The sequence below is a fragment of the Boeremia exigua genome (assembly GCF_020726555.1).
Source record: "Boeremia exigua strain MPI-SDFR-AT-0100 chromosome Unknown C7974scaffold_5, whole genome shotgun sequence".
Taxonomy (NCBI): domain Eukaryota; kingdom Fungi; phylum Ascomycota; class Dothideomycetes; order Pleosporales; family Didymellaceae; genus Boeremia; species Boeremia exigua.
Genome location: NW_025763522.1, coordinates 1611412 through 1638198, shown reverse-complemented (window position 1 = coordinate 1638198; position 26787 = coordinate 1611412). Strand labels below are relative to the sequence as shown.

The following is a 26787-nucleotide window of genomic DNA, read 5'->3' as shown; positions in this document are numbered from 1 at the left end:
AGCTGCGGTGGACGGCGGCTTGGGAGACTGGGCCGCGAGTGACGTTGGCGGGCCACGAGTCCTAGGCAGGTGCGGCTCGCAGGCGGCAGGCGCGACTCGTGGGCGGGTAAGGCTGCGAGACGTTGGTGGACAGACGCAGGACAGACCTTGCTTGCAAAGCGGCTGCAAAGGGCGCTCGCTTCTATCGGTATCCGAGGCGTGGCTTGCGGACTGTTTCAGAATCTAGTCTCTGAGGGGCTCACACTGCTGTGGAGAGGTGACCCGGCGCGTGCTGGACAAGGCTTGCCGAGAAGGGCAGAAGGCACTCGAACAGTCGGTGGTTCCAGGGTCCTCTGACAGCGACTACAGCTGCTCGCGTGAGCTAACGATTGACAAGTAGACACGCGAAATGCAGTCAGAGACAATAGCGAGCGTGGTGGATAGGGATGAGGGCAGAAGAGTGCGAACAGCTGCAGGACAGCACGCGGCCCCACCAGGACGTCCAGCACGGCAAGACATCTGTGGACCAGCTTCACAAAGCGCTGAGCTGCGCGCCTTGAGGACGAGTGGCCGAGAACCTTGTTTCAGCACTTGCCTACTACGTACGCCCTCCCCATTCGCGGGCCCAACGCAAATGCGCTGAGTTCGTCCAAGTCCCACTGTGCGGCTGCCCTTGGTCCAGAGTCAGCCGCCGACGGCATCTTCTGACGCTGCGCCCGGCACCTGGATCCATCGCTCAAATAGAGAGTCGTGGGAATCCTCCCAGTGGTCGAGTATCTCTACGCACAAGATTGCTCTCAGTGCCTCAACCTAGCGTGTGCCTGACGTTACACGCAAAGGCTGTCCGAACGCGCACATGCAGCAGCCTTTCACGGTGGCTGACGTTGGATCTTCTCCTGGCACCCATGCGCTCATCATCGCGCTCATCACCGCTCTCGTCGCCGTGCCCATTACCGCGCTCATCGATCCGGGTGTGTTCCAAGCTTCATGTCTCCAGCCCCTCATGAATGCCAAAAGAAGTTCCCTGCGAGTTGGCCCTGCATTCGATATCAAGGCATGCGCTCCCAAAGTGGGCACTTGGCATGTACCTTATCTTGGCGATCGTCTCTCCTGTCTCATGAAGCGCTGACGCTCCACCGCGGATGGCTCCCGTTCACGCCTGTTGCGGCTGCCCCCGCTCACCCTAAGCGCCGGCTGGCCGTAATAGTCTGCGACCAGCCCGCTGGTGATGTGGTAGGCTCTTCACCAATGCACAATGGAGAGGGGTATTCCACTTAGGTAATTGGCTATATTTTAGCTAATTCTTTCGGAAGGGATTATAAGATGTGTCATTTCACCGGTGTGGAAGGTGTGGCTAGCTTCAGTGGCGATCACTCCAAATCTCTACCCGACACATTGCGCATGCGAACCCAAATCTGCACTTTCCCGTTTGTGAGCGAGCGAGCTCCGTAGACAAGGATACGCAGCTGCAGTTCAAAGATTACTCCGTACGCTTATCAGTAAATTTGACTTATATCGACGGAGCAGGCTGCAGCACACAAGTCGTTTCGAAACCAGGAGTTGTACCCGTTGAAACGCGAAATGGTCCCTTGTTCGTCATTGTGGTGCAGCATTGCTTCACCTTTTCGGAGAGTGTGCAGATCCTCGCGTCGTTGCGATCAACAATTCACTCAGCAGTCAACGATTTACTCAGCAGTCAACAATTTACTCAGTGTCCTGATGCATAAGCCCTCTGCAACGCCGCCTCCGATGCACTCAAGTTCGACTCCAATCTCCAGTACCCTAGGATGTCGATACAGCTACCGGCGGTCAAAATACGTCAAGCCGTGGACCACTTTATGTATCTTTCGGTAGTCATGGTTCTCGATCGATCATACGTCTCGTACGCGTGTTCGAAGACTTCGCGTACCTAGACCGGAGTCACCATTACTGTATCATACCGTCATCGCACCGGACTGCATAACGAGCATTTTTTCACCGCAAACCACTTTTGCCTCGTAAATGCAGCCACTGTGTGGTAAGATGGAGCACTGTACTGTACCACGATCTAGCTACGAGAGGGCAATGTAATACATACTGGTGAGCGAAGTATAGTAGAGTGACTGTACTAATTCACCCGGGTTGGCGTGCAGGCCCGCCCATACTGATGGAAGATGCCGTTGAGACACTGACAGTTTGCGACCTGCGTTCTGCACGCTGAAGTCCTTCCATCATGATGTCTTTCGCAGAATGCTTTTGCTGAACTTACGCTCTTCTCTGCGAGCATTGAGCATCACCTGATGGCTCAGCGCCGATGAATACAAGATGCACATTGCTTTTCAGCCTCAACATTTGTATGTGCTTGTCCTATGTATACGGAGCTTTGTCCACGTAATTTTTGGTCACACGATGTTGGGCCATGATACCTAAAGAAGGCTGAGCGTCATTGCCACCGCCATACCAGTAGCATCTCGTCATATTTGGATCGCGATGTACTTCTGAGAGACCAAGTCAAATGATACCCACGATGATTTTGAGCAGAGCCAAAATGGTTACATTGATGCCCCCCGCTGTACGTTCAACTCGCCGGTACCTGCCCCTGGAGATCTCTGCGTAGTTTTGTTCTCCGCCGGGGCATAGTACCAGTCGTGATTGTGCACTTCCATCGTATTATTAATTACGCTAGAGATATGGTCTTGGTAGCGTGAAGCAAATGGATCCATTGGCCTGTTTTGCACCACTTCCGCGTCATTCAACCCGAGCGAAGTACTTCCATGGCAAGCCCTCCAGCGCTGAGGTACGCTTGTGACATGGAGTCCTGAATTCGCAAAGTCGACTGAATGTCAGACTGCCACCTCCCTGTCCTGCCAAGTCCATAAGAGGTGGGACGCCGGCTTCAACATGGCGGGTCCTTATGAGAAGCTCGTAACGAATCGCATGATCTAATCGCGTATTCGGCAAAAGTCGGATGTTGATATACATCACCACTCTATTTTGGGTCTATCAGAAGAGCATTGACAGATAGCACTATCGAATTGGGTGTAGAATCGCTACGCGTACAATCAGTGTGCTTTTTTGTGAGCAATTCGGCAGATCGCTCTCCAAGAGAAAATCCTCACCCTTTGATACATCTAATGTTGACGTTCGAAAGCGATATTGTCAACGCAAGTTTCGAATACGCGGTCATCTTGGTAAGAAGACGGTAATCGCGATAAAATCTCAGTTCCTTGAATTGGTAGCGGACCATGTGCATCAAGAGCGCATTCGTGCTAGAGGTGCTGCTCGTGTAATCGAGATCACGACCAATTTTGATACGTGAGCCCCGCCTTCTAAAAACTCCGGTAAGTATTGAAGCAGCTCGATTGGTACTACGACCACGATTGTGATCGATTTCGTGGCCTAGTATGCTAAAACAATGCTCCTCTAAACTGTGCTAGCGCCCAGAGGAAGGTAAAGTAGCCCATGAATGCTAGAGCGCCTAGGCACTATAATAGATAACTGGTCTAGCCTCGCAGAGGAACCAAGTTTCTGCGTTTGGAGTAGGCACCTACCTGCTGAACTGTCTTGACTTATCTGGGTAAACACTCAACAAACACGTTAAACGTACACCTACTATTTAGGTAGCCATTGAACATACGGGCAGCGGGTATGAATTTTGGCGTTCCTTTCCGCTGCGTCTTCATCGTTGCTTAGAGGGTTGTAGTAGGCCGCCGGATCTAGCATTCCAACTTTGTGAGTCACATGCATTTTTGACTGTTGGCATTGGAGAAAACAACAGAACATCGGCTGCTGTTTATATAGTCTCAATTGATTTGGAGACATCAGTGGCGCGCGTTCGTGAATGTGCGTCATGCGTGAAGCCAGACGGACACAGAGCAGTACACCTGTCGTGAATTCATATCGCAGTCAGACTGCAGCTGTCTTCAACAGTACCTATATATCCCACATCTCATTTTGCATTACATGATAGATTAGGGTCTGATATGTGTGGATTGGAGCGCTGATTGCGCGTGATAGATCAAATTGTTTTCGAATGTATAAGGGATCAGATGACATCAACGGCCACAGAAAAGCGACATCAGGTGATGTCGCTTTTCTACATTTTGTGGGCACAAAGTGTAGGACTACGTATACATGCCCAAGATCACAACACGAAAGATCACAGACCGCGAGATCACACAGCGCCAGATCACACAGCGCCAGATCACACAGCGCCAGATCACAGAGCGCCAGATCACAGAGCGCCAGATCAAGCGTGTGCATGATTGAATAGCCGAAGAATCGCATTCGATCATGGCTATGTGGGTACAATGTGCCATGTTGAGGCGGCTCTTCGAAAACACTTGGTTTTCTCAATCCCAAACCATGGTAATCGAACCTTTAGCTTGCTTTCACCTCTAAATAGGCAGGCTCCAGCTATTATTGTGAGCGCCAAACGTGTTTCAGGGTCCAGGATCTGCGAAATTTTCTCGAAAGGACCTAGACAATAGCAACAATAACGCCCGTGGCAGAGAACAGGGCTCAGCCTCCCGCCCTATAAAGGCCAGCAATCCCCCCCTTACTTCTCATCTTCTTTCTTCAGAAGCCACACCCATTACTCTCTCTGATCGCTCTTCAGACCCATCACAGTTTTCAACACCTTCACTACCTTTCACAATGGCTTCACTCACATCACTTCCCATTGAGCTTCGCTCACACATCTTCGCGCTTGCAAAGCCCGACACCATCACCATCACCATCAAGGAGAGTGCCGATCTCGCCGTCACCTCCACCTCCTCACCACCTGCTCTCTTCACCACCACCAAAGAGTCACGTGCCGAAGCCCAGAAATGGGAATTGACGCCGTACTCGGTGCTCGTGGGAGACGACTACCAAGACCTCCTCTTCTCTGGAGATGTCACACTCCACCTCATCATTCTCCCTTCAACCGCCGAACACCTCTCCATCACATGGACAGAAGTATACACTGTCCTCGGCGACGCGCTCCTCGACGCGCAGAAAGTGGAGATCGAGTGCAGCCAGCCTGAGCGTCTCGCCAGGCTTTTCATGCTGCCGGAGGCGGAGCTTGTGGGGGTAGGGTCCAGTTGTGTGGACCGGTGTCTGTTCGGTAGCGAGATCATCTCGTCGGACCGGGAGACTCGCGAGGCCCTTCGACCCGATATTTCGGTGTTCGTTGGTACCGAGGAGTACGTGTTGGAGGAGGAGAGGGTCGAGGGGTTTTTCGGAGAGGAGGGGTTTGAGACGAAGGGGTTCACGAAGAGATCCGCACTGTACTTTCAAGATGCGGATCCGGCTGTTGACGAGGAAACCGAAGCACTGTACTTTCAAGATGCTGAGGTGGAGTCGCAGTCGGCGGAGAAGGGGTCCGGGGAGGAGTTGACGGAGGACGGGTTGGCGAGGCTGTGTGCTGAGATGAAGAAGCTGTTCCCCAGTACTTCTCATTCTGCATCAGATCCTGGCGGTAGTGTAATGCCCGAGCTCGATTAGGTTTGCCCTCCAGCTGGCTGGTGGTGTAATTCTATTCGTTCTTCGCACTTCAATTTCCCTTCGATGATTCACAGTGACTATATCTTGATTCGCATCGTTGATATTATGAACACATCTGTACCTTCACCTTATCCATGGGATTTCCAATGCCTCCCTACTTTCTACAGGGACTTCAATCCAAATGTTCTCTTCACGCCTTTCTCTTCGCTGCTGCTCTACTGTAGACATCTCAGGACCCCTTGTGGGTGCTTTTACGGGATACGAATTGATTCAACTATCCATGCAGTCTTGTAGTTTAGGTTTTCAACGAGTGATGCAAGCTTCAGACTTTGATTACCCAAGCAAGTCAAGCCTTGGTACGCCGTATGATTGGGTGAAACGACGTAATCAATAGCTGGGTGTAGAAACAAGCTGCCAAAATTTACTTCTATAGGACTACTAGATCAAAAGGCTAATTGTTCTAGTGGCCCTTTGAATCTTACTATAATGTGTTGCTAGCATGAATGAGACTTCTACCTCCCTCAGAAGCTAGTTGTCTTGAAAACGTAAAGCAGCAAGCGAACCTCGCCGACATCTGTGCCTAATCTTGGGGATTTCTATACTCTCTTCACACGAATTGTGCCTGTAGGATTCGGATTGATCTACTCCGTCGTTAGCAAGGGAGTAATTGGGGCTTTGAGGACGATACTCACAAATGAACCGACATGGATATCAGCTGGGCGTTCTGCACCAGGCTCAAGTGAAAGGTCGTACTTCAATACAATCATTGCAAGGAGTGTTTTGATCTCGTTTGCAGCGAAAAAGCGTCCTGCAAGAAGATCAGCATGTTTCGTCAATCAGCGCTTTTTCCATTACCTGGGCATGCGTGTCTGCCCTGGCCCCAGAAGACATAGTCCGCGTTTGAAGAAACAAACTGATGACGGGCCTTATTGGGATCATTCTCAGCCAGTCTAATGAAGCGAGATCCGTCAAATTGATCGGGATTTTCCCAATTCTGAGGGTCGCGATAGCGTGCTGAGGCGTCGATCTGGATGGAAATGCCTTTGGGGAAAGTAGTGCCATCCGACAGAGTGAAACTTTTCATAACTTTGCGCTTGAAAGTCGCAAAGCTGGGCGGATGAAGCCGTTGTGACTCCTTCATGAAACTCTCAGTCTTGACCATCTTTGCGATACAGTCCCTGTTGTAAACACCTCCACTCGCGGCCAACGCTGCCTTGATCTCATCTCTCAGTACTCTGACGTATTCGGGATATGTAGCCAGATCGTAGACCATATGGGTAACGGCCATCGTTGTCGTGTGAATCGCGGCTATCGACAGTTCGAGTTGGAGGAGAGCTTGGGCTCCAAAATCTGTGGCATATTTGGGGTGCCTATTTGAAACCCAGTAGGACAAGTAGTCTTTGTCTTCGTCTTTGATATCCATGCTTTGACTGGCCTCTGCGTCCTCTTTGAGTATAGCGATGGCTTCTGTCCGAGCCGCTTCCAACGCTCGCTTTTCAGGTTCCAGGTACTGAGCGAGTGGACGTAGCCATGCTGACCACCGCTTCATCGCAGATACTGTTGCAAATGCGCTGATAGCCGCGGTTTGTGAGCACTGAAGCCAACGAGGGTCGCGACAAAGTCTTGTCCCTACAAATAGACGGGCTGAGACTTGAGCTACAGAATTGAGTACAACCTGGAAAACAGAGATAGAAACCCAGTCGTCCGCGTCTTTGGGAAAGAAGTTGTCCAAAGCCACCACTGCTTCCTCGGCAATGGCGGGCATGAGAAGCGGCAGTCTAGGTGTAAGGTCTGACCGGATTGCGTGTTGTCCAATAGGATCGACAACTTTGATATGGGAATATTGGGACAGCATGTCTTCATTCACACCGACCGTCACACTGAGAACGCTGTCGGGAAGCGCTTTAAGCTCATTGATGTAGCGGTCGGAGACAACGACTGTTTCTGTTCCGTCTTCAACAGTGGCACGGAACATCGAGATCTGTTTCTCTTGGAACAGTCGGTGACCAGCCTGCACCACCTTGTCGCATTCGGAGAACCATTTCTGCGCTCTCGCCTTTGCATCGAGCTCTGGAAAGACCAAGGGTATGTCGGCGTGAGTCTGTGTCAGGTATTTGAATATCCGGTAGACAAAAAGTAGTACGGCTGCAGTGATGGCGATGTAGGTCGTCGACTGAGTGCCAAAATTCGAAGGTGACACAAGGGTTGAGAGCACTGCCATATTGATTGACTTTGAGCGGTCAAAACAATGAGTTTGTTATTGTAGTCTACTACAAGAATGGACGCTCTCAAGTGCATTTATATATTGGACAAACATAGCTAGGTCGAAATTCATCCGATGCAATGAAGTAGTTTCCGTCCGGGAACAAGCATGGACAGAGACAATATGAAGGTTTTGGTCGGGATCGCCAGTTTCCGGTGTACAGTATGGAGGCGATAGATTAGAAGTCTACTGATGTGGAAGTCGTACATGCTTAAAGTGCAAGAATTACGGAGCAACCTAGAAGGTAGGTTACAATGACTGGCTCACACACCATCTCAGCAAAGCGCTGGAACGGATTAGCAAGAAGCCGTCCACCCTTCGTCCAATTGCGAATAAATCGCAGAGTAGAATGAAGGCAGATCACGGTTACTCGGAGACAGTGGACATCCGTGCCGGGACGATTTGCACACATGAATACCTGCAAGGACACCAAGAATCACATCAGTAAATCCAAGAAGCCGAGCAATAAAGGCCGGAGGCCAGTTTCAGGGGACCGTATCCGTCGTGTCGAGGAAGTCGGTGTTATTATGCTGTTCACATTACTCATTTGTGGAGCAAGCGCCTTGAACCGGTTTAGTGGGTCCGTATTCGCCGTGTTGAGGCAGTTAGTTAACTTTGATCCTGGTGCAGGAAGCTTTGTCTACCTAGGCACACTATATACAAAGCGAAACACAGCTGGCATATATCAACGCAGCAAAATCTTGATACTTTCTCTTGTAATCTTGCTAGGCTATATAATAAATAGGTACGAGTATTGATAGTAGGTCGAATGTGTACGGTGCACACTCCCTGCATAAGGTCTTCTCGATGAGAGCAACAGAGACTAGCTTCTACTTAGATGTACATAGACTGTGACAGGGAGTTCGCATAGAAGTAGCCGGTTCTTGATTGGCCAAGGTATCTCGACGGTTTTTGGGTTTACCCGTCCGGCATTTGACGACAGACCAGGACTGTCCCTCTTTTCGATCTAGAGATAGACGCGAACAGGATTTGTTCCCTATGTGTGCGTTATGTTGTAAAAGGTTTCAAGGGGCTTGCTGACCAATCTGGCAGCACTCGCTATCTGGCTGTGCAGCAATTCGCTTTCCCTTATTTTTACCAAGGGTCGAAGCACCCTCACGAACTTCTGATCCCCTAAAGAACTACATCAAACTTAGTACACGATAATAGAAGATGTCTTAATATTAGTCTTATTGGGATTTGTCTTTATATTTGTACAAAATCAAACAATTTAAGATCACTGATATTGTCGTTTACCACGTTGCACAGGGTTCCGCACCTAGATAGGGCCCAAACATGAGGGAAAGCGAATTATTGCGCAACCTAGTATCGCTTTACTTAGCCCATTCGACACCGTGAGTCGTTGCCTATGTTGACTCTTGCTTGGTCCTAGCCTCTTCTTTCACGATATTGATGTAACCGGGATAGAGCCAGTCTGTGTAAATCCCGAAAGCAAGAGTCTGCGACAGACATGGCGACTGTTCTCTCCGCTCGACCTTTCCAATCTGGCTTGAGCGTGTTCTTGAAGGAATCGGAGCTGTCACAAAGAAACGTTTCGTGGACGTAGAACTTGTCGGCTTGACTACACGACAACGGTAGCTGTTGCGAGCCTGATGCACGTCAGTAGGTGCAGTGGGTTGGTGTTAACTTTCTCACGGGTGGGGCAGCGGTTTTGCTACACATTTTTTTCTTCGTACTCTTGCAGGCGTAGTCGAAGTGTGCCTGGATATGAGCGTCATCTGCCGCTATAGTGCTCAACCTTTCTGTGCGATCTCACGACAGCCATGTCGAGTGAAGTTTGAATGGTGGTGGCAAGTAAAGTGACTGTGGTAGAATATCCTTCGAGAAATGCTGCGAGGTCGAGAGTAGATGAGTAAACCTCGGAAGGTAGGGGAACTAGTCGAGGCTGGGTGAAACGATAGCGCATATTGAATTGAACATAGTCGTTTAAGCGGAAGCGCCGAGGGAGGAAAATTTCATTCTAGTAAGGCGCTTTGTTCCATTTCAAACTTGATCGTGGAAGTGAACTTAATCCACACCTGACCATGCTTTGTTTGTCACAAGGCATGCAGTACGTGGATTGACCTCCCAGCTTCATCATCACTCTCCTCGAAACCTCTATACAACTCATATACTCGATGCCATGTGAACCATAACCAGCGGCTTCCGAAATGACACTTCTTGTGCAAGCTTCCTCGCCTGAAAAATGCCACAAAATCTGCGTGAGAACCTGCCTCAGCGCGAGAGAGTACATATACCCTTCTAAATATTGGCGATGCGATTCAACCCAGTGGCACGATCTGAAAAGATGTGACCGTGAACAACCGCAGGTGCTGCGGAAGTGGAGTGGTACTCAAGCAGAGCTGATATAATGTGTCTACCATGTGAGCTGTCTGAAAATACTTGCTTTAAATTGCCTTAGAGGTCGTGCTTGGCCTTGTAGAAGGAGCGTTGTTGATCGTGTGCTCGTAGTACTTGTATGCATCGCTGTCCTTGAAGAACACCTTCACTTTCTACTGTACACAACCTTCACGCATCACGTCTGCCATTCTAACAAGCAGATTGTTCGAGAGTGTGAGAAGATGGATTCTATCAGGAATTGTACTAGAGATTTTAGCTGATAATGTTTTGTCGCAAGATCAAGAATAAGCTTGTAGTAAGGCAGCTTCGCATCTAAGTACAGCTACAACAATTCGCCTTATATCATGCGCCTACTCCATTGAGCACCTACCAAGGAGAGGCACACTATCACGTGTGACTTAACAGGACATATCTGAGTACAGACGATGAACATGGACGAGGCGCTTTGAACGTGATTCGCAGTGATTGTGAGCTCCAGTCGCCTTCGGTGAATCGAAAGATGCACCTGATAATGCAAAGAAGCTATAATAGACCCCCGAAGAAACCTTCATACTCGTGATTGGCACCAAGGTATTTCTGGAGCGACTGGTACAATCTCCCGACGCTGGTAGCATAGTAATCGTGTCTTTCCGTAAGCTCTTCAGGTTGGAGCGTGAAAAGAAACACCTGAGGACATTCGTTTGGAAGTTCAGGGACAGGACGACAGAACGAGATCGAATTAAGTACGCACTGGACCATGGTAGAACGATGAAGGCTTTGTAGCACATGGAGCATTGAAATCTGTCCGCTACAAACGCTCTTACTCTTGGAGAAAGCTGAGTCCGTATGCTGTCTGCAGGACAAGAAGGGTATCCTCACAGTAAAAGGTGTTTGGCAGCGAATGCCTTTGTCTATGAAGGTAGCAATACCTGTGAGAAAGCAGAGATATAACTTGATCTACTGCACACTTCAAGTTATGCTTTTCCAGCACTATTCTGTTCACCACTGAACACATCTATACTCGGAGTGGCTGTGAAGCGCTCGTGATGGCCTTACTTTGGGATCCTCCAATATGAGTGATCTCAAGCCGACCATTCAACAAGACATCCAGGAGGCTAGTACGAGGTATCAAAAAATCAGTCTCTCACTGTGGAACACCCCCGATGTCCCAGGAGTACGACACCATGAACACACCAAAGCCCACACTCTCCAGCAACAATCGTTAGCAACGACCAGAAGTACCGCAACGGCACCCCCATTTCGCATTGTCAACACCAGAATTCAAGGTTTTCCCAACACCAGGATAGCATGCCACCCCGCTTACTCCCCACTCATAAAGTTTGAACACCCCCCAGTTCGCTGCCAACAAACCCTGTGAGTTTAGGCAGACTGCATTCATCTCCGTCGCGCACTCATCTCCGCCTCTGCATGTCGCCCCTAACCTTCCTGTCCGGGACGCATAAGAAGCTAATTCCAGGTAAGCCAAGCACCGCCACGTCGCACCGCATATGTCGACGCACAGCGGCGGGCCTTGCACCGTTGGCGAAGACACGCAAGAGTGGCGCAACGGCCGTTCAGGGGAAGAACTGCACAGCGGGGTTCGATGAGCGCAGCGCTGGCGCGCGTTGCGCACATCGCTGTTGAGACGCGTTGGCGATGTCGGCGAGTCGCTGGTGGGGGAAACCACGCACCACGGGTTCCTCGTCGTGAGACCGTCGTGCGGACAGAGTCGAGGCAGTTCCTATCAGACCGCCAAACGCCTCAGTCGTCATGCGCAGACCCGGATGGTTGACGTTTGACACCTGCAATTGCGCGGGCAACTGCCAGCCACTCCACTCTGTGTAACGCCATGCCGCCATGCCCTGGGCTCTCGACACCGCTCACATTTGACCCTGCGGCACTTACGTGCAGGCATGTGCTGCTCGCGAGCGTACGTACATGCGTGTTGCACAGTCTGCAGCGCAAACTCAAAGTCACCCCAAAACTACAAGGTGGATACACGGGACGCGCAGATCGCGGGCGCTTCCTTTGAGCACCGCACACCACAGCGCAGCACGGGTGCGGCTCGACCGTCGATCCAGGGTTCGAGCTACCGCGCTGGAGCTACCGCTCTTGAGCGCGAGCCTGACCGGACGCGGACGGGCAATGTCGGGTTGCTAGGACACATTCACGGCGTGTGGAGCGGGTGTCCTGCGTCTGCGTTTGGAAGTGGAAAGGTTTGCCTCAGGGCGAGAAGAGCGGTGTAGCGCGGCTACATTGCTCCGACCACTATTGCGCTCTCCTCGGGCGATGGTGGCGGGCGGGTGTGGGGCTGGCCTATTTTCAAAAGCTACTGTTTGACTTTGACAGAAGGAGGGGCGTATGCAGGTAGTGAATCATGAGTTGCATCGTGAGATTGCGAACTGATGGTTGAAGTGTAAATGTGGACTGAGTCCTGTCGTATATTCTAGACTAAACTGAATAAGGCGTGTACACCTCACGCCGAAACACCTCCACACTGATGCCGCGCGTGCCGGCACGTTTCGACTGTGGCTCAGCATGGCTAAATCGCAGGCGCTTGAAGCGCGACCAGAGCCAGAGCCAGCTGTATCAGAGGTGCATATGCCGCAGCTGCAGGTTGATGCAAGTCCCAGATGATGTGCTTCTGTTGAGTCATATTGCTCGCTCCGAATGTTGGAAGACTCGATGATAGTTACATGTAATTGAAGAGGAAAGGACGACTAAGTATCGTCTTTTGTGACGATACCAAACCATTGAGGTAGGTCGTGACTGTAATGAAAGCCGACACGCTCGCTATGCCATAGATAAAACAATCATAAGAAACAAAGGAGGAGATAGGCCAATCAGACAGCCAACAAAGTTGGAAGCTCAACGGTCCAAGTCCTCCGATAACGTGAATGAGATACTCAGGTAAACGGGTTCCGTCCCGACCTGCAAAATGAATAAGTTTTGTGGCCATCAGTTCGTGGTCCAACGTTTCAGCCGTGAACATGGCATCGTAAGAAAGAGTGTTGAACAGTTGGATCGCTAACATGGCGTCCATGACGCCGGGGAATCGCAAAATGCAAACAGGCCGTTCATTGTTTAGGTGTCGTCAACCGTATATTGTAAACATCGGACACGTGAGTCGTTGATCGTAGGATGTCGTGGGAGTAAGCTGCGGGGTCTCGATGATAGGTCTCGTTGATGATAGGCGATTTGAAGATATGCAGCTTGTAAATAGAAGTAGGTTTAGTTCGCGCGAATCACGAGCTTGGACAAGAACTTGTTTGACAGGGAGTCGAAGTCCTCGCGATCGAACTTGCAGTCGGTTCTCGAGCGCAGATAGGAGTCTGTATGCCAAGTTAGTATCATACTAGATTGTATGAGTAGTGTATCGAACTTACCGTATTTGGTAACATGTGCACGGACATCAGTCATAGCATCACACACCGCTGGGTTGCTGTTGAGCAGGTGGTGGTGCTTCCTGGTGTCCCATTCCTGGAACGACGGTAGCTTCTGAGAGATGGCCGAGAACAGGCCAACAATGACACCAACAGGTGTGCCCTCCATGTCGGAGCAGAACTTGTTGACAGCTGCCTGATCAGGGACACGGTAGCTGCAGTCGAACTGAATCAACTCCCAAACTGCAAGAAGGATGGCGGCCAACATGAAGATGGTAGGCCAGTTCTTGAGCTTGTCACCACTGTACACAGACTGATACAGCGAAGAGAGCTCCTCAAGAACTTCCTTCTGCAGCTCACGCCACATGTCGGCAAGAGCGCACTTGACCTGGAAGTTGATCATCACGGGCGCGATAGTGGTCCCGCAGAACTTTGATGATGTGTCCTCAACCTTGCCAGGTGTCTCCTCATCGCCAAGGCCCTCAACCATGGTGACGTGAAGAGTCAGGTTGTAAGCGATAACAAGCTTGAGAGCCTTACGGATCACAGGGAGCTTCTCACGAGTGTAGAAGCGGTAGGCAGTCTTCAGCAGCTCAGTGACGAAGTATGTGCCCTCAAAGTACTCGTCGACGAAGTTCTCGAAGCCGCCGTCAATGTGACGGTCAAGATAGTCGCTCAGCATGCTGCGCGAGACACCCTCCATACCAGCGGAAAGCTTAGCAGTGTTGATCTCGAAATGCGAGCCGCTGAGAGTCTCGTGCCAGTCGACACCGAAGCACTTCTCGTCACGAACGTAGACCTCACGGGCCATAATGGGCAGGTAGTGGCCATAGCCGTGGGTGACGTAAATGGGACGTTCATGCGGTGAGAAGCCCTTGATGTTGCCAATAGAGAAGCCAAGACTGACATGACGTTCATAATCAGCCTTCCAATCCTTCATGAAGAAAGCAATGTCCTTGATGTCAATGCGCGTGCATGGTACCTGCCAGAGACGTGCGTGAGATGGCTGGCACCCAGCGCACGGATCGCCCTTGTCACAGGTCTTCTTGAGGAATTTGCACCTCAAGCAAGCACGGAGCTTGCGGATCTCGTGGGCCTGTTGACGCTGATCTGGCCTGAGAGGGCCGCGTCTTCGGCCGACACGCTTTTCGCCCGTGGTGTCCTTCTTGGTGGTGTGAGCAGGGGTTTTCTTGACGATGGTCTTGGTGGGCTTTGCGCCGGCGTTGATGGGTCCAGCGGGTGACTTTCTCCGGCGGACGACTGGTGGTGAGCTAACGACCGAGGAGGATGGTGAGGCTGAGCTGCTAGCCGACTGCTTGATAACGACGGGTTCGATCCGTGTCATGGGCGGGCTGACAGATTGGTTCGGGGAGATGTAGTTGTCGTAACCGTGGTCAAGCGACAGACCGTGACCATGGTTGCAGTCGTCCGAGTGGGCATGCGAGTGGACTAATGACAGGTTGTTCTCCGATCCAGGCGAGTTCATGGGGAAGTTGATCTCCTCGAAGCTGCCTAGCGAGCCGGCGGAACGCGGTACATCTGATTGATTCGAATTTGTCGAGTCCGAGGAGGTGCGGATGTGGAGCGACTGCGCAGGGTTGAAGACGATGGCTGACGAGTCAGAGAAGTCGTACGAGTGACGGTGGTTGTGTGCGCCGACGTCGACCCAGCCAGCGTCGCTACTTGACAGCGAGCGGACCTCCATCCACTGCTCGCCCGGCGACCCGCTGCCGATGCTGACATTCGAGTGGGCAAACTCCTGTGGGTTGATGTGGTTGAACTCCTGGGTGAAGTCACCCATGCTGAAGGGCGCGTTGAGAGGCGGCATATCCATGGTAGTGGTGGTCATCATGTTGAAGGGCATCGTCATCATGTGGGCAGGGTTGATGCCGAAGTCAACGGGCGAGGTCTGCAGCTGGCCGCCGAAGGTCGAGTCGAAGCTGGCAGTCATGCCCATGGCGCCGGGGGCCATGTAAGGATCCTGGGCGAAGCCGTCGGTGTTGATGTTCATCCAGGTCGCAAGCATCGGGTTCATGGGCTGCATGGCGGCAGGGAAGCCGAGGCCGCCGGTCTGCAGGGGCGCCATGGCTGTCGAGGTGGGCATGGTGTTGTGATGGGCGCTTGACGCGGTAGCAGACTGGATGCGACGCTGCTGGTGCTGGTGTTGGTGTTGTTGGTTTGCGTCATGTTGCTGGTATTGCTGGTGTTGTTGCGGCATTGCGCCGGGCGATGTGGGCAGCGGCCAGGTCTGGTACTGCGTGTAGGTCTGGCGGTTGGGGTCGAACGACGGGTCGAAGCCTCCCTCCACGCCGTAGAGGGTGCCGTCGAAATCTATGTGTTGGTGGTTCTCCATGCTGGCCACGGAGGTGTGTTTGGTGGTCGAGGGTTCGAGTGCTCAGCCGCTCTGAGCTGATGGTGAGCGGTGTAAGCACAGAACGTAAGCAGACCTGGAGGGGACCGAAGGGTAACACTCGTGTTGCACGGGCCTCGCAGCTGCCAAAAGTCGGTGAGGGCAGCCCCACTCACCAATAAGCGTTCTGATCTGCCTATGGTCGACGGTAGCGCTGCTGGCGCTGCAGTAGTCCGCCCGCGCGATTCGCACCTCACCACTGCGAAAACCCTGATGAACAGCGCGCGACGAGGGTGCCCGGCCGCGACGACTTCGGTTCTTGTGCGCGAGGTGAGGTGATCCAGGCTGCGTGAGAGGATCCTCTCCTAGCGAGGAAAATCACTTCGCAATACGCCTTTCGTCAGAGCGAGCGACGGGGCTGGGACCGCTGGGTTCGCCCGCTTGGACTCTGCTTGTCGCCCTCGACCAGGGCGTGCTGCCTGCTCGCCTCTCGTCCAGCCTGTTCAGCGCGCGGCGGCGCACGCCTGCTGACGCCTCACCTGCCGCAGCCAGTGAGGGTGCGCCTCGCCATGTCGCGCGTTCTCGGCACCTGGCGTCGCCAATCGAGGCTGCCCCTCCTCGATAAGCTTCCGATATCAGTTAGACTCGGGATCCAGTAGGATCAGCGTGTGGAGGAGGGGACAGCAAAGGATGCTGCCGCAGAAGCAAACATTGAACGTCGTTCCTCAAGCGACCGCGTGCCTGCATGCGCTGAGCGTGCTGGACAGCCGCTGTGGCCGCAGCCTCAACGCGAACCCTAGCATGAATCGCTGCTGCACTTGCCACTCATCGACCGATCCAACAGCTCAGGCCTCGAGGATGGGTCCGCAACTGCCAGACTCGTGAGTTGCAGATGCTACGCAGACTAGGGGTTGACTGAGGTATTCGCCTCACTGGCATGCCCCTGACAACTAAATACTCCGGACGGCACTTTGCTGTCGAAGTGCCAAACTCACCGACACCTTTCAAGAACCCTTAACAGAGCTTTTCATAGTCATCGTGCATCCTAAAAGCACCGAGAGCATGAGCGTCTTGTCCGACTCTACGCACTGAGCCCACTCTGCCATCTGTTCGGCGCTTCCTCGTGCTGGACGCGGCGTCTGCTAGAATAGACTCGCCATCTACATTCCCTACGATTCCTTCGGGTCAGTGTGCATGTAATAAGCGCGTCTGCGTGACAGTGCTCCCGCAGCGGCACCGCCTTGCGTCCAGACTCAGAACCGAGGCTTGCCGAGTTAGGAACGTTCAGTATGTCATGCAGCAGCAGGCTTTTTGTTGCCCGAGGCCGATATTAGCAGAAAGTGGGGGCCCGTGCTGCTCCAACGAGCAACGTTGTGGTGTTACACAATCGGTGACAAGTTGCATGGTGCATCACTAAGACCTCCCTCGTGACCAAATCTGCCGTTTGTTTCGTTTGACCTCCTCTTATTCCCTTGCATGGTACGATCTCGGTAAGTCCTGCATCCTGTCCCAAGTATCTGGTATCATCGGACAGGCTGAGCCCGCAGTCGTTGAGAAGTAGCCCAATCAATATGACGATCGATGGATCAGGCCATTGTCGTAGTCGTACCGAGCTTGCCGATAGTGCTCACCGTCGTACCTGAACGGCGTCCTGACGTTAGCGAGAGACAATCGTCGGTTTTGGCGCGTGGCTGCACGTCTGAAGAGCTGGAATGATGCGAGTTCGGTCAGCATGGCTTCAAATATTGGACAAGGGACCATCGACTTACCCGAGCGATGTTGTACGACAATGAGATGGTGTGGGGGCTAAAGGGTAGCGAGCGCAGGCAGCATAAAGCAACGTTAAAGCTCTAAAGTCGCCAACGACTTTGAAGTGCGCACAGCAAAAGTGTACTGGACGAGAGTGTCGATCGATTGCTTTTGCTCCTGCCATCAGTGTAGCCGGCATGGTTGTCCCTATCGAGTATCCCATCGTGGTGTTGCGCGTGCTGACGTGCAGGTAATCACCAGGGCCGGCCAAAAGATGACTGCAGAGGCGACCCGAGATTCTCGTGCTGAGGGAAGGGACGTTTCCGGCGCGTGGTAGACTGCTCCTGCCATCTCAGGGTCTGGCTTACACGCACTTCACTTCGCAAAACACAAGACATCATCAATTCCAGACATGAAGAAACGTGTGTATATTGCACTGGGGTGCTCAACCCACTTGTAGTCAACCCGAGCCTTATCAATCAGTTCCAGCTGACCTGCCTCACTCTCCCTAATGCGCCCCATCCACCTAATAATGCCGTCACTCCGGTGAACAGAATTATACCGCCGTACTGACCATTATATCCCCAGCTCTTCCCATCATGCATCCATTCATCGCTGGTAACTAGCGCGACACTCAGCGGTCCACTGATGACGTTCCCGATCCCTCTCCCACCAGCCAGTAGTCCAAAAATGAACCCCGTATCTAACGCATGACTCTGGGACTTCAGTTCCTGAAGAACTCCAGGCCAGGTTGAGCTGAAGCCTCCAGCAAAGAAGCCGTACGTAATGCTAAAGACAGCCAGCAGCGAAGTCTGGCTAGAGAAGCCCCAGAACAGAAACACAGCTAACGCAGAGCCAAGTGTCGAGATCAGTATCGTAGTCGTGATGTGGAGATGATCCCCAAGGCCACCTATGATGATACCGCCAGGGATAGAAGTAACATTGATCAGCACAAGGAGTGTGGTGGCCATAGTGGTGGAGACGTGGAGTTGCTGGACCGCATAGGTGGAGAGGTATGCGTATGGAAGGAAGTAACCCAGGGACTGAAGTACGTTGCCGATCTGAAGCATCCAGAAAGCAGGAAGATGGATAAAGCTAAGACTGATGCGCCGAATGGTGGCAGATTGTGACAGTGGGATCCTGGGCTTGAGGAAGTAGAGGAGAGGGGCAGACAACAAGACCTAGAGCTGATCAGTAGTGTCCATCATGCCGTCGCAATTTTGATCTTACCGTTATGGCACTCCATGCCTGGAGGGTAACGCTGGGCCCAAACTTTTGTAGGCAGGTATCCATAGCGAAGGGTATCCCTACACCAGCAGCAGATTTCCCAGCCCACATGACACCGTAGGCTAGACCCTTTCGCTTGACGAACCATTCGTCGAGGTACAATGTAGTGGGAGTAAATAATAAGCCACAGCCCAGAGCGCAGACGACTCCTTGGATGGCAATTAACTGCCAAACTTTCGTGGCAAAGGAAGATAGCAGAAAGCCGACACATGTAAAGAAAAGACCAAGCGGGCCAAACCAGCGGCGTAGTCGTGGCCATCGGGTCAGTATAGTAAATGTAAAAGGTGAGATAAGGTACATTACACCCTGTGTTGATTAGCTCGCGGAAGTCTATGTCATTGGCGACTGTAGCTCACAGTCATGGTGGTGCCAATCACCGCGACATTGCTCGAATCACCCTCGAGTTCATCTGGATGACTCCTATAGTATTCTTGAAACACGCCAAAAGCGAGAGAGTAGCCTTCAAGACTGTGAGCATTTTCAAAGACACTTCGTCCCGGGCCACATACCCCAGACCGGAATTTGAATCAATGAGCATCCCGCCAACACCATCCACGCTTCTTTGCCTCTGTCTGTGAGCGGGAGCGAGACTTGTTCGATCCCCTCAGCTATCTCTTGATTTGGCTCGTGTGCATCGACACGATCGGCACTTTGGAGTCTGTTGAGGTCGATAACCTGATGTGTTTCCGCCATGCTGGATGATACACTGCTACATCGCGGTAGTTGCAGCCGGCTTGGTAGTATTATATGCTGCCGAGTAACGTCAAGGGTTTGAGCTATGACGTCGAAAGAGAGGCACACAGGAAGGCATGATCGTCAAGGTATTCAGGTTGATTGGCTCAGACAAGTATTGAGGCCACAGCTAGAGCTACAATTGCGGGGTAGGCATTGGCTGCTCCACGGCCGTGAAAACCGCGACAATGTTGCATGGAGCCAGATTACGGCTGCTGGAGAAAGCTGGCGAAGGTAGCATGCTCTGGCATTACTTGACAGTTGTTGATGTGCCTAGATATGGGCTAGCTAGTAGCATACATAAGAGAGCTCAACCAACACAAGATCATAGCGTCGACCAGCGTGATTCCGGTGCTACTAAAAAAGGCAGGACCCCAACGATGCTTGTTATACAGGGTTCTGCACGTATACCCAAAACGCTGGAAAAGTCGATCTCGGTACGGAAAGATGTAGCCGTTCCTCGGAATCCGGGCTTCGGCTCCCCGAATCAAGTGCAACGTAGATCGGAATGAAGCTTTTAAGTGCTTAATCCAGACGGTAGAAGGTGAGAACAGCCTTGTTGCGCAGAGTTGAAAGAACATCCCTATCTCCATCAGCGTGATCGAGCACCCTCACCTGCACGTTATCTACATTTTTTGTCAATTGCAAAATATGGCACACATCGGCGCTCTCCCTAAGATCCAGAGATATATCACAGGCCACAACGACAGAGGCCAGGCCATCTTCAGCAACGCTTTCGATGAGGAAAGCAAGATGGAAGCCAACGATGACGGCATCGCATTTGCCCTCAGCTATACCACGAAGGGCTTCCCCGTTGATATGACGGGTGACCAGGACCTCAAAGTGTACGACAAGTACTTGAACAGCCCGCCTGGCTTAGTGGTATCAGGCGGAACCGTGCTTCGACACGTCGACATCCCTCCCAACACAGCGTGCACGATGCACCGAACTGTGAGCCTCGACTACGGATGTGTGCTCGAAGGCGAAGTGGAACTACTCCTCGACAGCGGCGAGAAGCGCGTTATGAAGCGAGGCGATGTCGCAATCCAGCGCGGGACGATGCATCAATGGATCAACCAGAGCAAAACAGGGTGGACGAGGATGTTGTTCGTGTTGCAGGAGAGCAAGCCGTTGGAGGTTGCAGGCGAGAAATTTGGCGAGCAGCTAGCGGGTATGGCGGGCGTACGGTCGTCGGATTGATATATGCGCAGTCGATTGTGTTCGTGAAGTAGATACAGTGCGAAGAGAACGAAGCTTCAGAGCTTCAGGTTTCAATGCCAAGGCACTTGCTCGATTCGACCGCGCACATGCTCCCCACTTCACATCTTCACACCTCGTTCGCGCGGCCAAGAGGGGTAACCACAAACCCGTATATCTTCTGGGACTTCAGTTCCCATTGTAATTTTGGAGTATGACATGATACAGCCCTTGCGGAAGCTGCGCGGTTACGAACAATAGTTACAACACTAAGAACATCCATTGTCCGCTTCGACCACTCACACTACTCGATCTCACGTGCTCTACAGACCAGGGACGACTATTAAAAAGATGGCACTTCCTTTGAGAAACACAACACAGGGGCCTTCCGAACGCCTGGAAGAGATACTTTCAAGTGAAAATCGAATAGAAGAGCTGTCAGATTCAGAGCTCGGTTCAGAAGACGAATACGAAGACATGGGCACAGCAACACTTGAGGAGCAGGCGAACATCGCCTATTTGGAGAGCATGCAAATACCGATTAAGGAAAACCTCCAAACTAAGACGTCGAAAACGCAGGACGAAACAATCAAAGTCATATTGCCATTCCTGGAGGGGAACCCCAACGGTTTCCCACTAAACTCACACGGCCTTGCACAGCTCCAACGAAAAAAACATGTGGAATACCTGGAAGACGCACTGGATGACTATCCTTCAGGATTTGCTATGATGGACGCTTCACGGCCATGGATTATCTACTGGGCCTTGCAAGGCTTGACATCGCTGGGCAAAGACATTTCAGAACACCAGCGGAGAACAGCACACACTTTCTCGCTGGCCCAGCATCCCGAAGGTGGCTTTGGTGGTGGCTTTGGTCAACTTGCGCATCTCGCATGCTCCTACGCTGCGACGCTCTCCCTAGCAATGGCTGGTGGCGAAGCTACATACGAATCAATCAATCGTAGGAAGATGTGGCACTTCCTGGGACGCATGAAGCAAGCAGACGGAGGCTTCACCATGTGCGAGGGCGGCGAGGAGGACATAAGAGGTGCCTTCTGCGCAATGGTTATCTTATCGCTACTTGATCTACCCTTGGAGCTGCCCAACGATTCTCCAGCTCGACGATCCGGCCTCACCACGTTCACCGACAACCTCGGGACCTGGGTTTCAAAGTGCCAATCTTGGGACGGGGGTATTTCTGCGGCGCCCGGCAATGAAGCCCACGGTGCGTATGCATTCTGCGGTCTAGGGTGTCTCTCTATCCTCGGCGCTCCAAAAGAGACCCTGAACAAGTACCTCAACATCCCACTACTTGTCCACTGGATGTCGTCCCGCCAATGCACTCCTGAGGGCGGTTACAATGGCCGCACTAACAAACTCGTCGACGGTTGCTACTCGCATTGGGTGGGCGGCTGCTGGTCGCTCATCGAAGCTGCAACGACGACTGGGATCTGGAACCGCGCGGCACTTGGGCGCTACATTCTCGCAGCTGCTCAAGACAAGAGGGGCGGCCTGAGAGATAAGCCTGGCAAGCGCTCAGATGCTTATCATACTTGCTACAATTTGGCCGGATTGAGCGCTGCACAGCACCGCTATGTATACGATGACAGTATCAATAAGAATCTTGGGCAGGTTGGATTGGGTGCGCCATTTCGTTGGAAGACCGAAGGACTGTATGAGGAGGACAACGTTTGGGACGTAAGCGACATTGTGGGAAAGACCCATCCCGTCTTTATCATTCCATTCAGAGCTGTGTACGAGTGTAGGAAATATTTCGAGGACAAAGAGGGCTTCTAAGCAGTTGTTCATACTATTTGCTTGTCATAGGTTGATAATTCATACACACTTAGTCTGGAAGCAGAGTCAGATCTCCAATGCTGTGAACGATGTGTCACTGCTCATGCGTCCATGTAGACCACAAGCGGCGGCCCTCCAGCCTTCGGCTTGACAAAGGATTTGATGGCTGCATGCGCCTCACACTCATTATCGTAGTAGTCCATGTCCGCTTTCGAGTCGAAGACCGTGCGGGCGACAAGCGTGTAGCCCTGGCTCCTAGGGTCGTCGTGCGGCTGATGAGCCGTTGCTTGCTTAATGTACGGTTTACCGTCCTGCCAATCTGTCAGACCGCTTACAGTACATTTTATTTCATATCTTGCACAAATGTTGTTTCTCGTCGCCACGATGGGTTGGTCTGTTGCCCGGGCGTATCTGCAGCCTCATCACAACGTAACTCAAAACCCATTGTTTCTAATAACGAGCCACTGCCGGCAACTAGGTTTATGAGGCTGGACTGAACTATGGCGTTCGGGGAAGTGATGAGATCCCTGACGTGCAGAGCAACGCAAATCAGCAACGTACCTTCAGGGCGTCCTGAGTCAGGGAAGAATATCTATGGATTGTTTCTGTAATGACAGCGGCATCCGAGAGTTTGAACATCGTCAATCGTACGACTTTCGACATGTTGGCGACAGTGTGTGAGGTCAGTTAGTTGCAAGAAGTGTCTTTCAGGTGCCGCAGCTTAGGTGTAGTTCTTTTGTCACGGGCACTTCGGAACTTGTGAGGAGAGCCATGCGCAGCGGCACGCTACATATGCTCGGGTCCCCGTCCACTAAAGATGATGTTCATCCAAGGCAATGTCTACGAATATATGTTTTGGTACTTTGCAGGCCCAAGACGCCTGCTTCCAAAAGCTTTGTCGCGTATTGGTACATGTTACATTGTGGCCTGGCTTACGTGCGTAATCCATGCTCAAGATCTGGGGCTAATAATAGTGAAAGAGTCTGGATTCGCACGTCTGGCATTCGCAAATCTGGATTTCTCAACTATATTAATCGAACGGTACAAAAGCATCGAGATGATGTGACGAGTGCAGGGCCCTTTTCGTGCAGTACACCGCGCAGATGGCGGAGCAAGCTCCAGACGCCCTGATTGTGCATGGCTGTTCAACCTTGCACGGTACAGTATGAGACTGACTCGATGCCGTGCCGTGTCATTCCTGATGTTCGACCCTGAGACGGACCCTGAGAGACGTCGCTCGAGGTACGCAGTAGGACGCGGAATGTTGCGTGGACCTGTACAACCTCGGAACAAGCGAGGTTCGGCTAGCTCGAGCACACTCTGGGGACCTGGCTAGGTATATCGAGAATGAGCCTTTCAACATTTTCATAATTCACGATTCATGGATGCACTCGACGCGCTTCATGGCATGGCAATCGATCTGTAACACTCAAGATGGTGGTTATGGGGCAATTGATGGCACTGTCGCTCTTGCCATCCCGGAGTCTGAGCGCAAAGAGGGGCAGTTGCGGTGCACTGACACGGGTCTTCACCGCCATTCTCAGTGCAGATTGCGCTGGTAGCCGTGCGTCATCCATCCCCAGATCTTCCCGCCCGTGCTACTGCCATGTTGCGACACTCAACAGCTGTCCGCGACGAGGCTGCAAACGCTTTCGACTGATTCGCCCGTTGCAATGGCCGCCATCAGCTCAGCATTCCGACTGCTCTTCCTGCGGAGAAATCCTGCAGTTCATGCTGTATGGACCCGCTTGAACCCACATCTCTAGTCTTATTCCATCGAGGCTTGGGCCGACGCCATAACGAGGCCGCTCCTGCGTGGACCTTGCACTTGTTCCTTCATGTACCGTTGCTGTACGCTGCTGGCCTATCGCGCTTTCGTCTTCGTTCTGTGCACCATTGCACTACTGTTCGGACCCAAGCTTTCACGCAGCGATCGAGGGCAACATGCAGCCCGTTTGGTGGTGCTTCAAATCATGCAAGTCGTGAGCAGCCTCGGCCATTAACCTTCCCCAAACATCGGCGATGGGCGCGTTCAGCTCGGCTGTTGAGCGACTAGGAGCATTTCTGAGCATCTCTGCACAAATCGACACACACGTCAGATGTATTGTTACACACGACATTCATCCTTGCAGACGTTCGTCGGTAATTGTGGACTGCTACATGCGCTCGAGCTATCGCTAGACTGTCTCCGCACTGATCCGACTCATGGCGCAACCGCCGTTGATGCCTCTCCTTCTTCGGTTACGGTTGCATATCGCTCGACCTTCAAAGTCAAGCGTCGTTGACAACTCACCATGCGCCATGCCATGCAGGTGCATGAACGCCCGCGCGCAACGACAGATTTCTGGTAGCACAACCCTAGTTGGCCTCCAACCCCTCGATTCCAGCAATGAGCCGATCCTATTTGCCTTTGTTGTTCTGCCGAGCAGCGCCTGCTGTTCCTGGTATGACGCTCTGCCAACTTCAGCCGTGATGCTCGCGATAGCGTGTCAAGTTCCTCTCCACTCGTCCTATCTCTAGGCGCGACTTCCGCTACCATACCTGGGTAGCCCTGTCAGAATGCTTGGGGTCCACTATTCCTGTGCGCGTCTGCGCCTGGTCTCTGATCCCGTTCATGAACTTGCCCCTTCGTATCCCACACGGATCTTCACCAATTGCTGCCAAGCTGGTCCAATTCGCTCGGGGCTTCAGTGGCCCTTTGCCATGCTTAGCATAGGTTCCTCATGCAACACAACATGTTGCTACTGGGCTGACCTGCTGAGGGGGTACAACCTGGCCGTCCCTGTACGTCGTTGTTTATGCTTCTGCATCAGGGTCTTTGGTACGTCGATCTGAAAGGTGCGCCTCGACGAACCACTGACCGCGCTAATGCTGCATGGTGGTGGCGACGACGAATCATCTCCCAGTTGGCGGATACCGGTGAAGCTTGTGCCTTTCTGGTATGAGCCCTTTCACTAGAAATCTGGAACCCTAGTTTTTGTTGGCGAAAACGCGGCCAACGCATCGATAATATGGGCCTCTTTGTACAGAGCCGCAAGACCCGCATATCATGCGCTTCCAGACGTCCAATTGAAGGCGCCTCTAATGGCCGGAGAACTCTGCATGTTCCAAGATACTCGCTGCACTCGGCTGCCGCAATTAATTACACGCAATCCCACACTAAACGGATACGTCCCTACTGTCCCATATACCCTCTGCACGCCATACCCTCTTGCTTCCTTCCATCTACAACGCAACTGCCAACCACTCTCCCCACCTTCAGTACACCTGGCATCCTCTCGCCTTGACAAGTGTCGACGCCTTGTTGTACAACATCAGCCACGACTACCTCTTTCAGTCGGGCACGAAAGGACGCTTGCCTACTCACGTCAACACCGGCCTCGATCTTTCCCTTCTTGAGCTACAAGCCTTCATTGAGCGATATCACTGCTTTTCCGATATACTCACAACCACTCACAACCAAACGCCATGTTTTACATTATGTATCTGACAGGTATGTTTGATCTTTCCACTCTTAACCAATCCTTCGCGGACTCGGTCAGAATGACAGCTGTCATGTCAAAGAATGATTAATCATGCATGTACTGCGGGGCATTGCAGATGGCCACGTTATTTTCCATCTGCATTGCTTATCATTCTGCGCCCAGCAGTCATTGCTCGACGAATCTTCTACCAATCTCTTTAGTACTACCGATCCTTTGCATGCTGACTAACATTCACTGCAGGTCTTTGTCAAAGGAGGCACTGGCCCGACCCTCTTTTCCAAACATATCGATCCGGCTATGGCTACGGATGCACAGTTCGTGTCAACAACCGAGAGTACTCGACAGACGTAGATTACGAGAGTGACGAACTCGCCAAAAATGCTGCGGCAACCCGAGCTTACATGATCTGTCGCAACTTCTCTGTCAACGATGGCATGTTCCCGGGCCATCGAGCAGGTCAAGGTGGCGTCGTCCAGGGCATGCCGGTTGCCATTGGGGCTGGTCGACGTAACACAGCAGTTTCCAATGACTACGAGACTGCCAGTAGCTCAAGTGGAGACACTAGTCCGAGAAACAGCGATTACGGCCTTGATGCTCCCGGACGTCGCTCAAGTAAATCGAGCACCAGTTCTACCAGTGCCTGCTACTGCGGTAGGGGAGCTGTAAGAATGTACGAGAGATGTAATGGCTGCTTGAGGGACGCCGGATATCAATGCTGAGCTGGCCGGGGCTCAAAAAGCGCCGCACTCTTTCGAATAT

The 26787-nt window shown here is 52.2% G+C and overlaps 11 protein-coding genes across 11 annotated transcripts; 6 read left to right on the top strand and 5 right to left on the bottom strand.

Annotated features, from left to right (window-relative positions):
- Positions 1–4353: 4353 nt before the first annotated feature.
- Positions 4354–5445, top strand: C7974DRAFT_423797 (uncharacterized protein; the record flags this gene model as incomplete). Its single annotated transcript, XM_046144403.1, has 1 exon — positions 4354–5445. The coding sequence occupies exon 1, from the start codon at positions 4615–4617 to the stop codon at positions 5443–5445; it is 831 nt and encodes a 276-aa protein (XP_045998236.1). The 5' UTR covers positions 4354–4614.
- A 596-nt stretch (positions 5446–6041) lies between these two features.
- Positions 6042–7666, bottom strand: C7974DRAFT_412452 (cytochrome P450; the record flags this gene model as incomplete). The annotated part of the gene is made up of 3 exons (XM_046143643.1): positions 6042–6086; positions 6138–6253; positions 6301–7666. The coding sequence occupies 3 exons, from the start codon at positions 7664–7666 to the stop codon at positions 6042–6044; spliced, it is 1527 nt and encodes a 508-aa protein (XP_045998235.1).
- A 452-nt stretch (positions 7667–8118) lies between these two features.
- On the top strand, positions 8119–8679 carry C7974DRAFT_375543 (uncharacterized protein; the record flags this gene model as incomplete). The annotated part of the gene is made up of 3 exons (XM_046140217.1): positions 8119–8424; positions 8454–8468; positions 8557–8679. The coding sequence occupies 3 exons, from the start codon at positions 8119–8121 to the stop codon at positions 8677–8679; spliced, it is 444 nt and encodes a 147-aa protein (XP_045998234.1).
- Positions 8680–10398: 1719 nt separating this feature from the next.
- Positions 10399–10962, bottom strand: C7974DRAFT_172108 (uncharacterized protein). The gene has a single exon (XM_046136173.1). It carries the CDS (start codon positions 10834–10836, stop codon positions 10468–10470), a length of 369 nt encoding a protein of 122 aa, XP_045998233.1. The 5' UTR covers positions 10837–10962; the 3' UTR covers positions 10399–10467.
- Position 10963: 1 nt separating this feature from the next.
- Positions 10964–12290, top strand: C7974DRAFT_172131 (uncharacterized protein). Its single transcript, XM_046136175.1, has 2 exons — positions 10964–11422; positions 11531–12290. The coding sequence occupies exons 1-2, from the start codon at positions 11121–11123 to the stop codon at positions 11838–11840; spliced, it is 612 nt and encodes a 203-aa protein (XP_045998232.1). The 5' UTR covers positions 10964–11120; the 3' UTR covers positions 11841–12290.
- Positions 12291–13185: 895 nt separating this feature from the next.
- Positions 13186–16050, bottom strand: C7974DRAFT_172112 (uncharacterized protein). The gene is made up of 2 exons (XM_046136174.1): positions 13435–16050; positions 13186–13380 (listed from the first exon to the last, which is right to left on the bottom strand). The coding sequence occupies exons 1-2, from the start codon at positions 15782–15784 to the stop codon at positions 13280–13282; spliced, it is 2451 nt and encodes an 816-aa protein (XP_045998231.1). The 5' UTR covers positions 15785–16050; the 3' UTR covers positions 13186–13279.
- Positions 16051–17881: 1831 nt separating this feature from the next.
- On the bottom strand, positions 17882–19855 carry C7974DRAFT_172030 (major facilitator superfamily domain-containing protein). The gene is made up of 4 exons (XM_046136171.1): positions 19327–19855; positions 19174–19277; positions 18761–19123; positions 17882–18711 (listed from the first exon to the last, which is right to left on the bottom strand). Exons 1-4 carry the CDS (start codon positions 19508–19510, stop codon positions 18010–18012), a joined length of 1353 nt encoding a protein of 450 aa, XP_045998230.1. The 5' UTR covers positions 19511–19855; the 3' UTR covers positions 17882–18009.
- C7974DRAFT_172004 (uncharacterized protein) lies at positions 19856–20923 on the top strand. The gene has a single exon (XM_046136170.1). It carries the CDS (start codon positions 20201–20203, stop codon positions 20747–20749), a length of 549 nt encoding a protein of 182 aa, XP_045998229.1. The 5' UTR covers positions 19856–20200; the 3' UTR covers positions 20750–20923.
- C7974DRAFT_172051 (CaaX farnesyltransferase beta subunit Ram1) lies at positions 20872–22833 on the top strand. The gene has a single exon (XM_046136172.1). The coding sequence runs from the start codon at positions 21098–21100 to the stop codon at positions 22541–22543; it is 1446 nt and encodes a 481-aa protein (XP_045998228.1). The 5' UTR covers positions 20872–21097; the 3' UTR covers positions 22544–22833.
- On the bottom strand, positions 22645–23206 carry C7974DRAFT_412447 (uncharacterized protein; the record flags this gene model as incomplete). The annotated part of the gene is made up of 2 exons (XM_046143642.1): positions 22645–22854; positions 23105–23206. 2 exons carry the CDS (start codon positions 23204–23206, stop codon positions 22645–22647), a joined length of 312 nt encoding a protein of 103 aa, XP_045998227.1.
- A 2805-nt stretch (positions 23207–26011) lies between these two features.
- On the top strand, positions 26012–26747 carry C7974DRAFT_375539 (uncharacterized protein; the record flags this gene model as incomplete). The annotated part of the gene is made up of 2 exons (XM_046140216.1): positions 26012–26036; positions 26269–26747. 2 exons carry the CDS (start codon positions 26012–26014, stop codon positions 26745–26747), a joined length of 504 nt encoding a protein of 167 aa, XP_045998226.1.
- Positions 26748–26787: the final 40 nt, after the last annotated feature.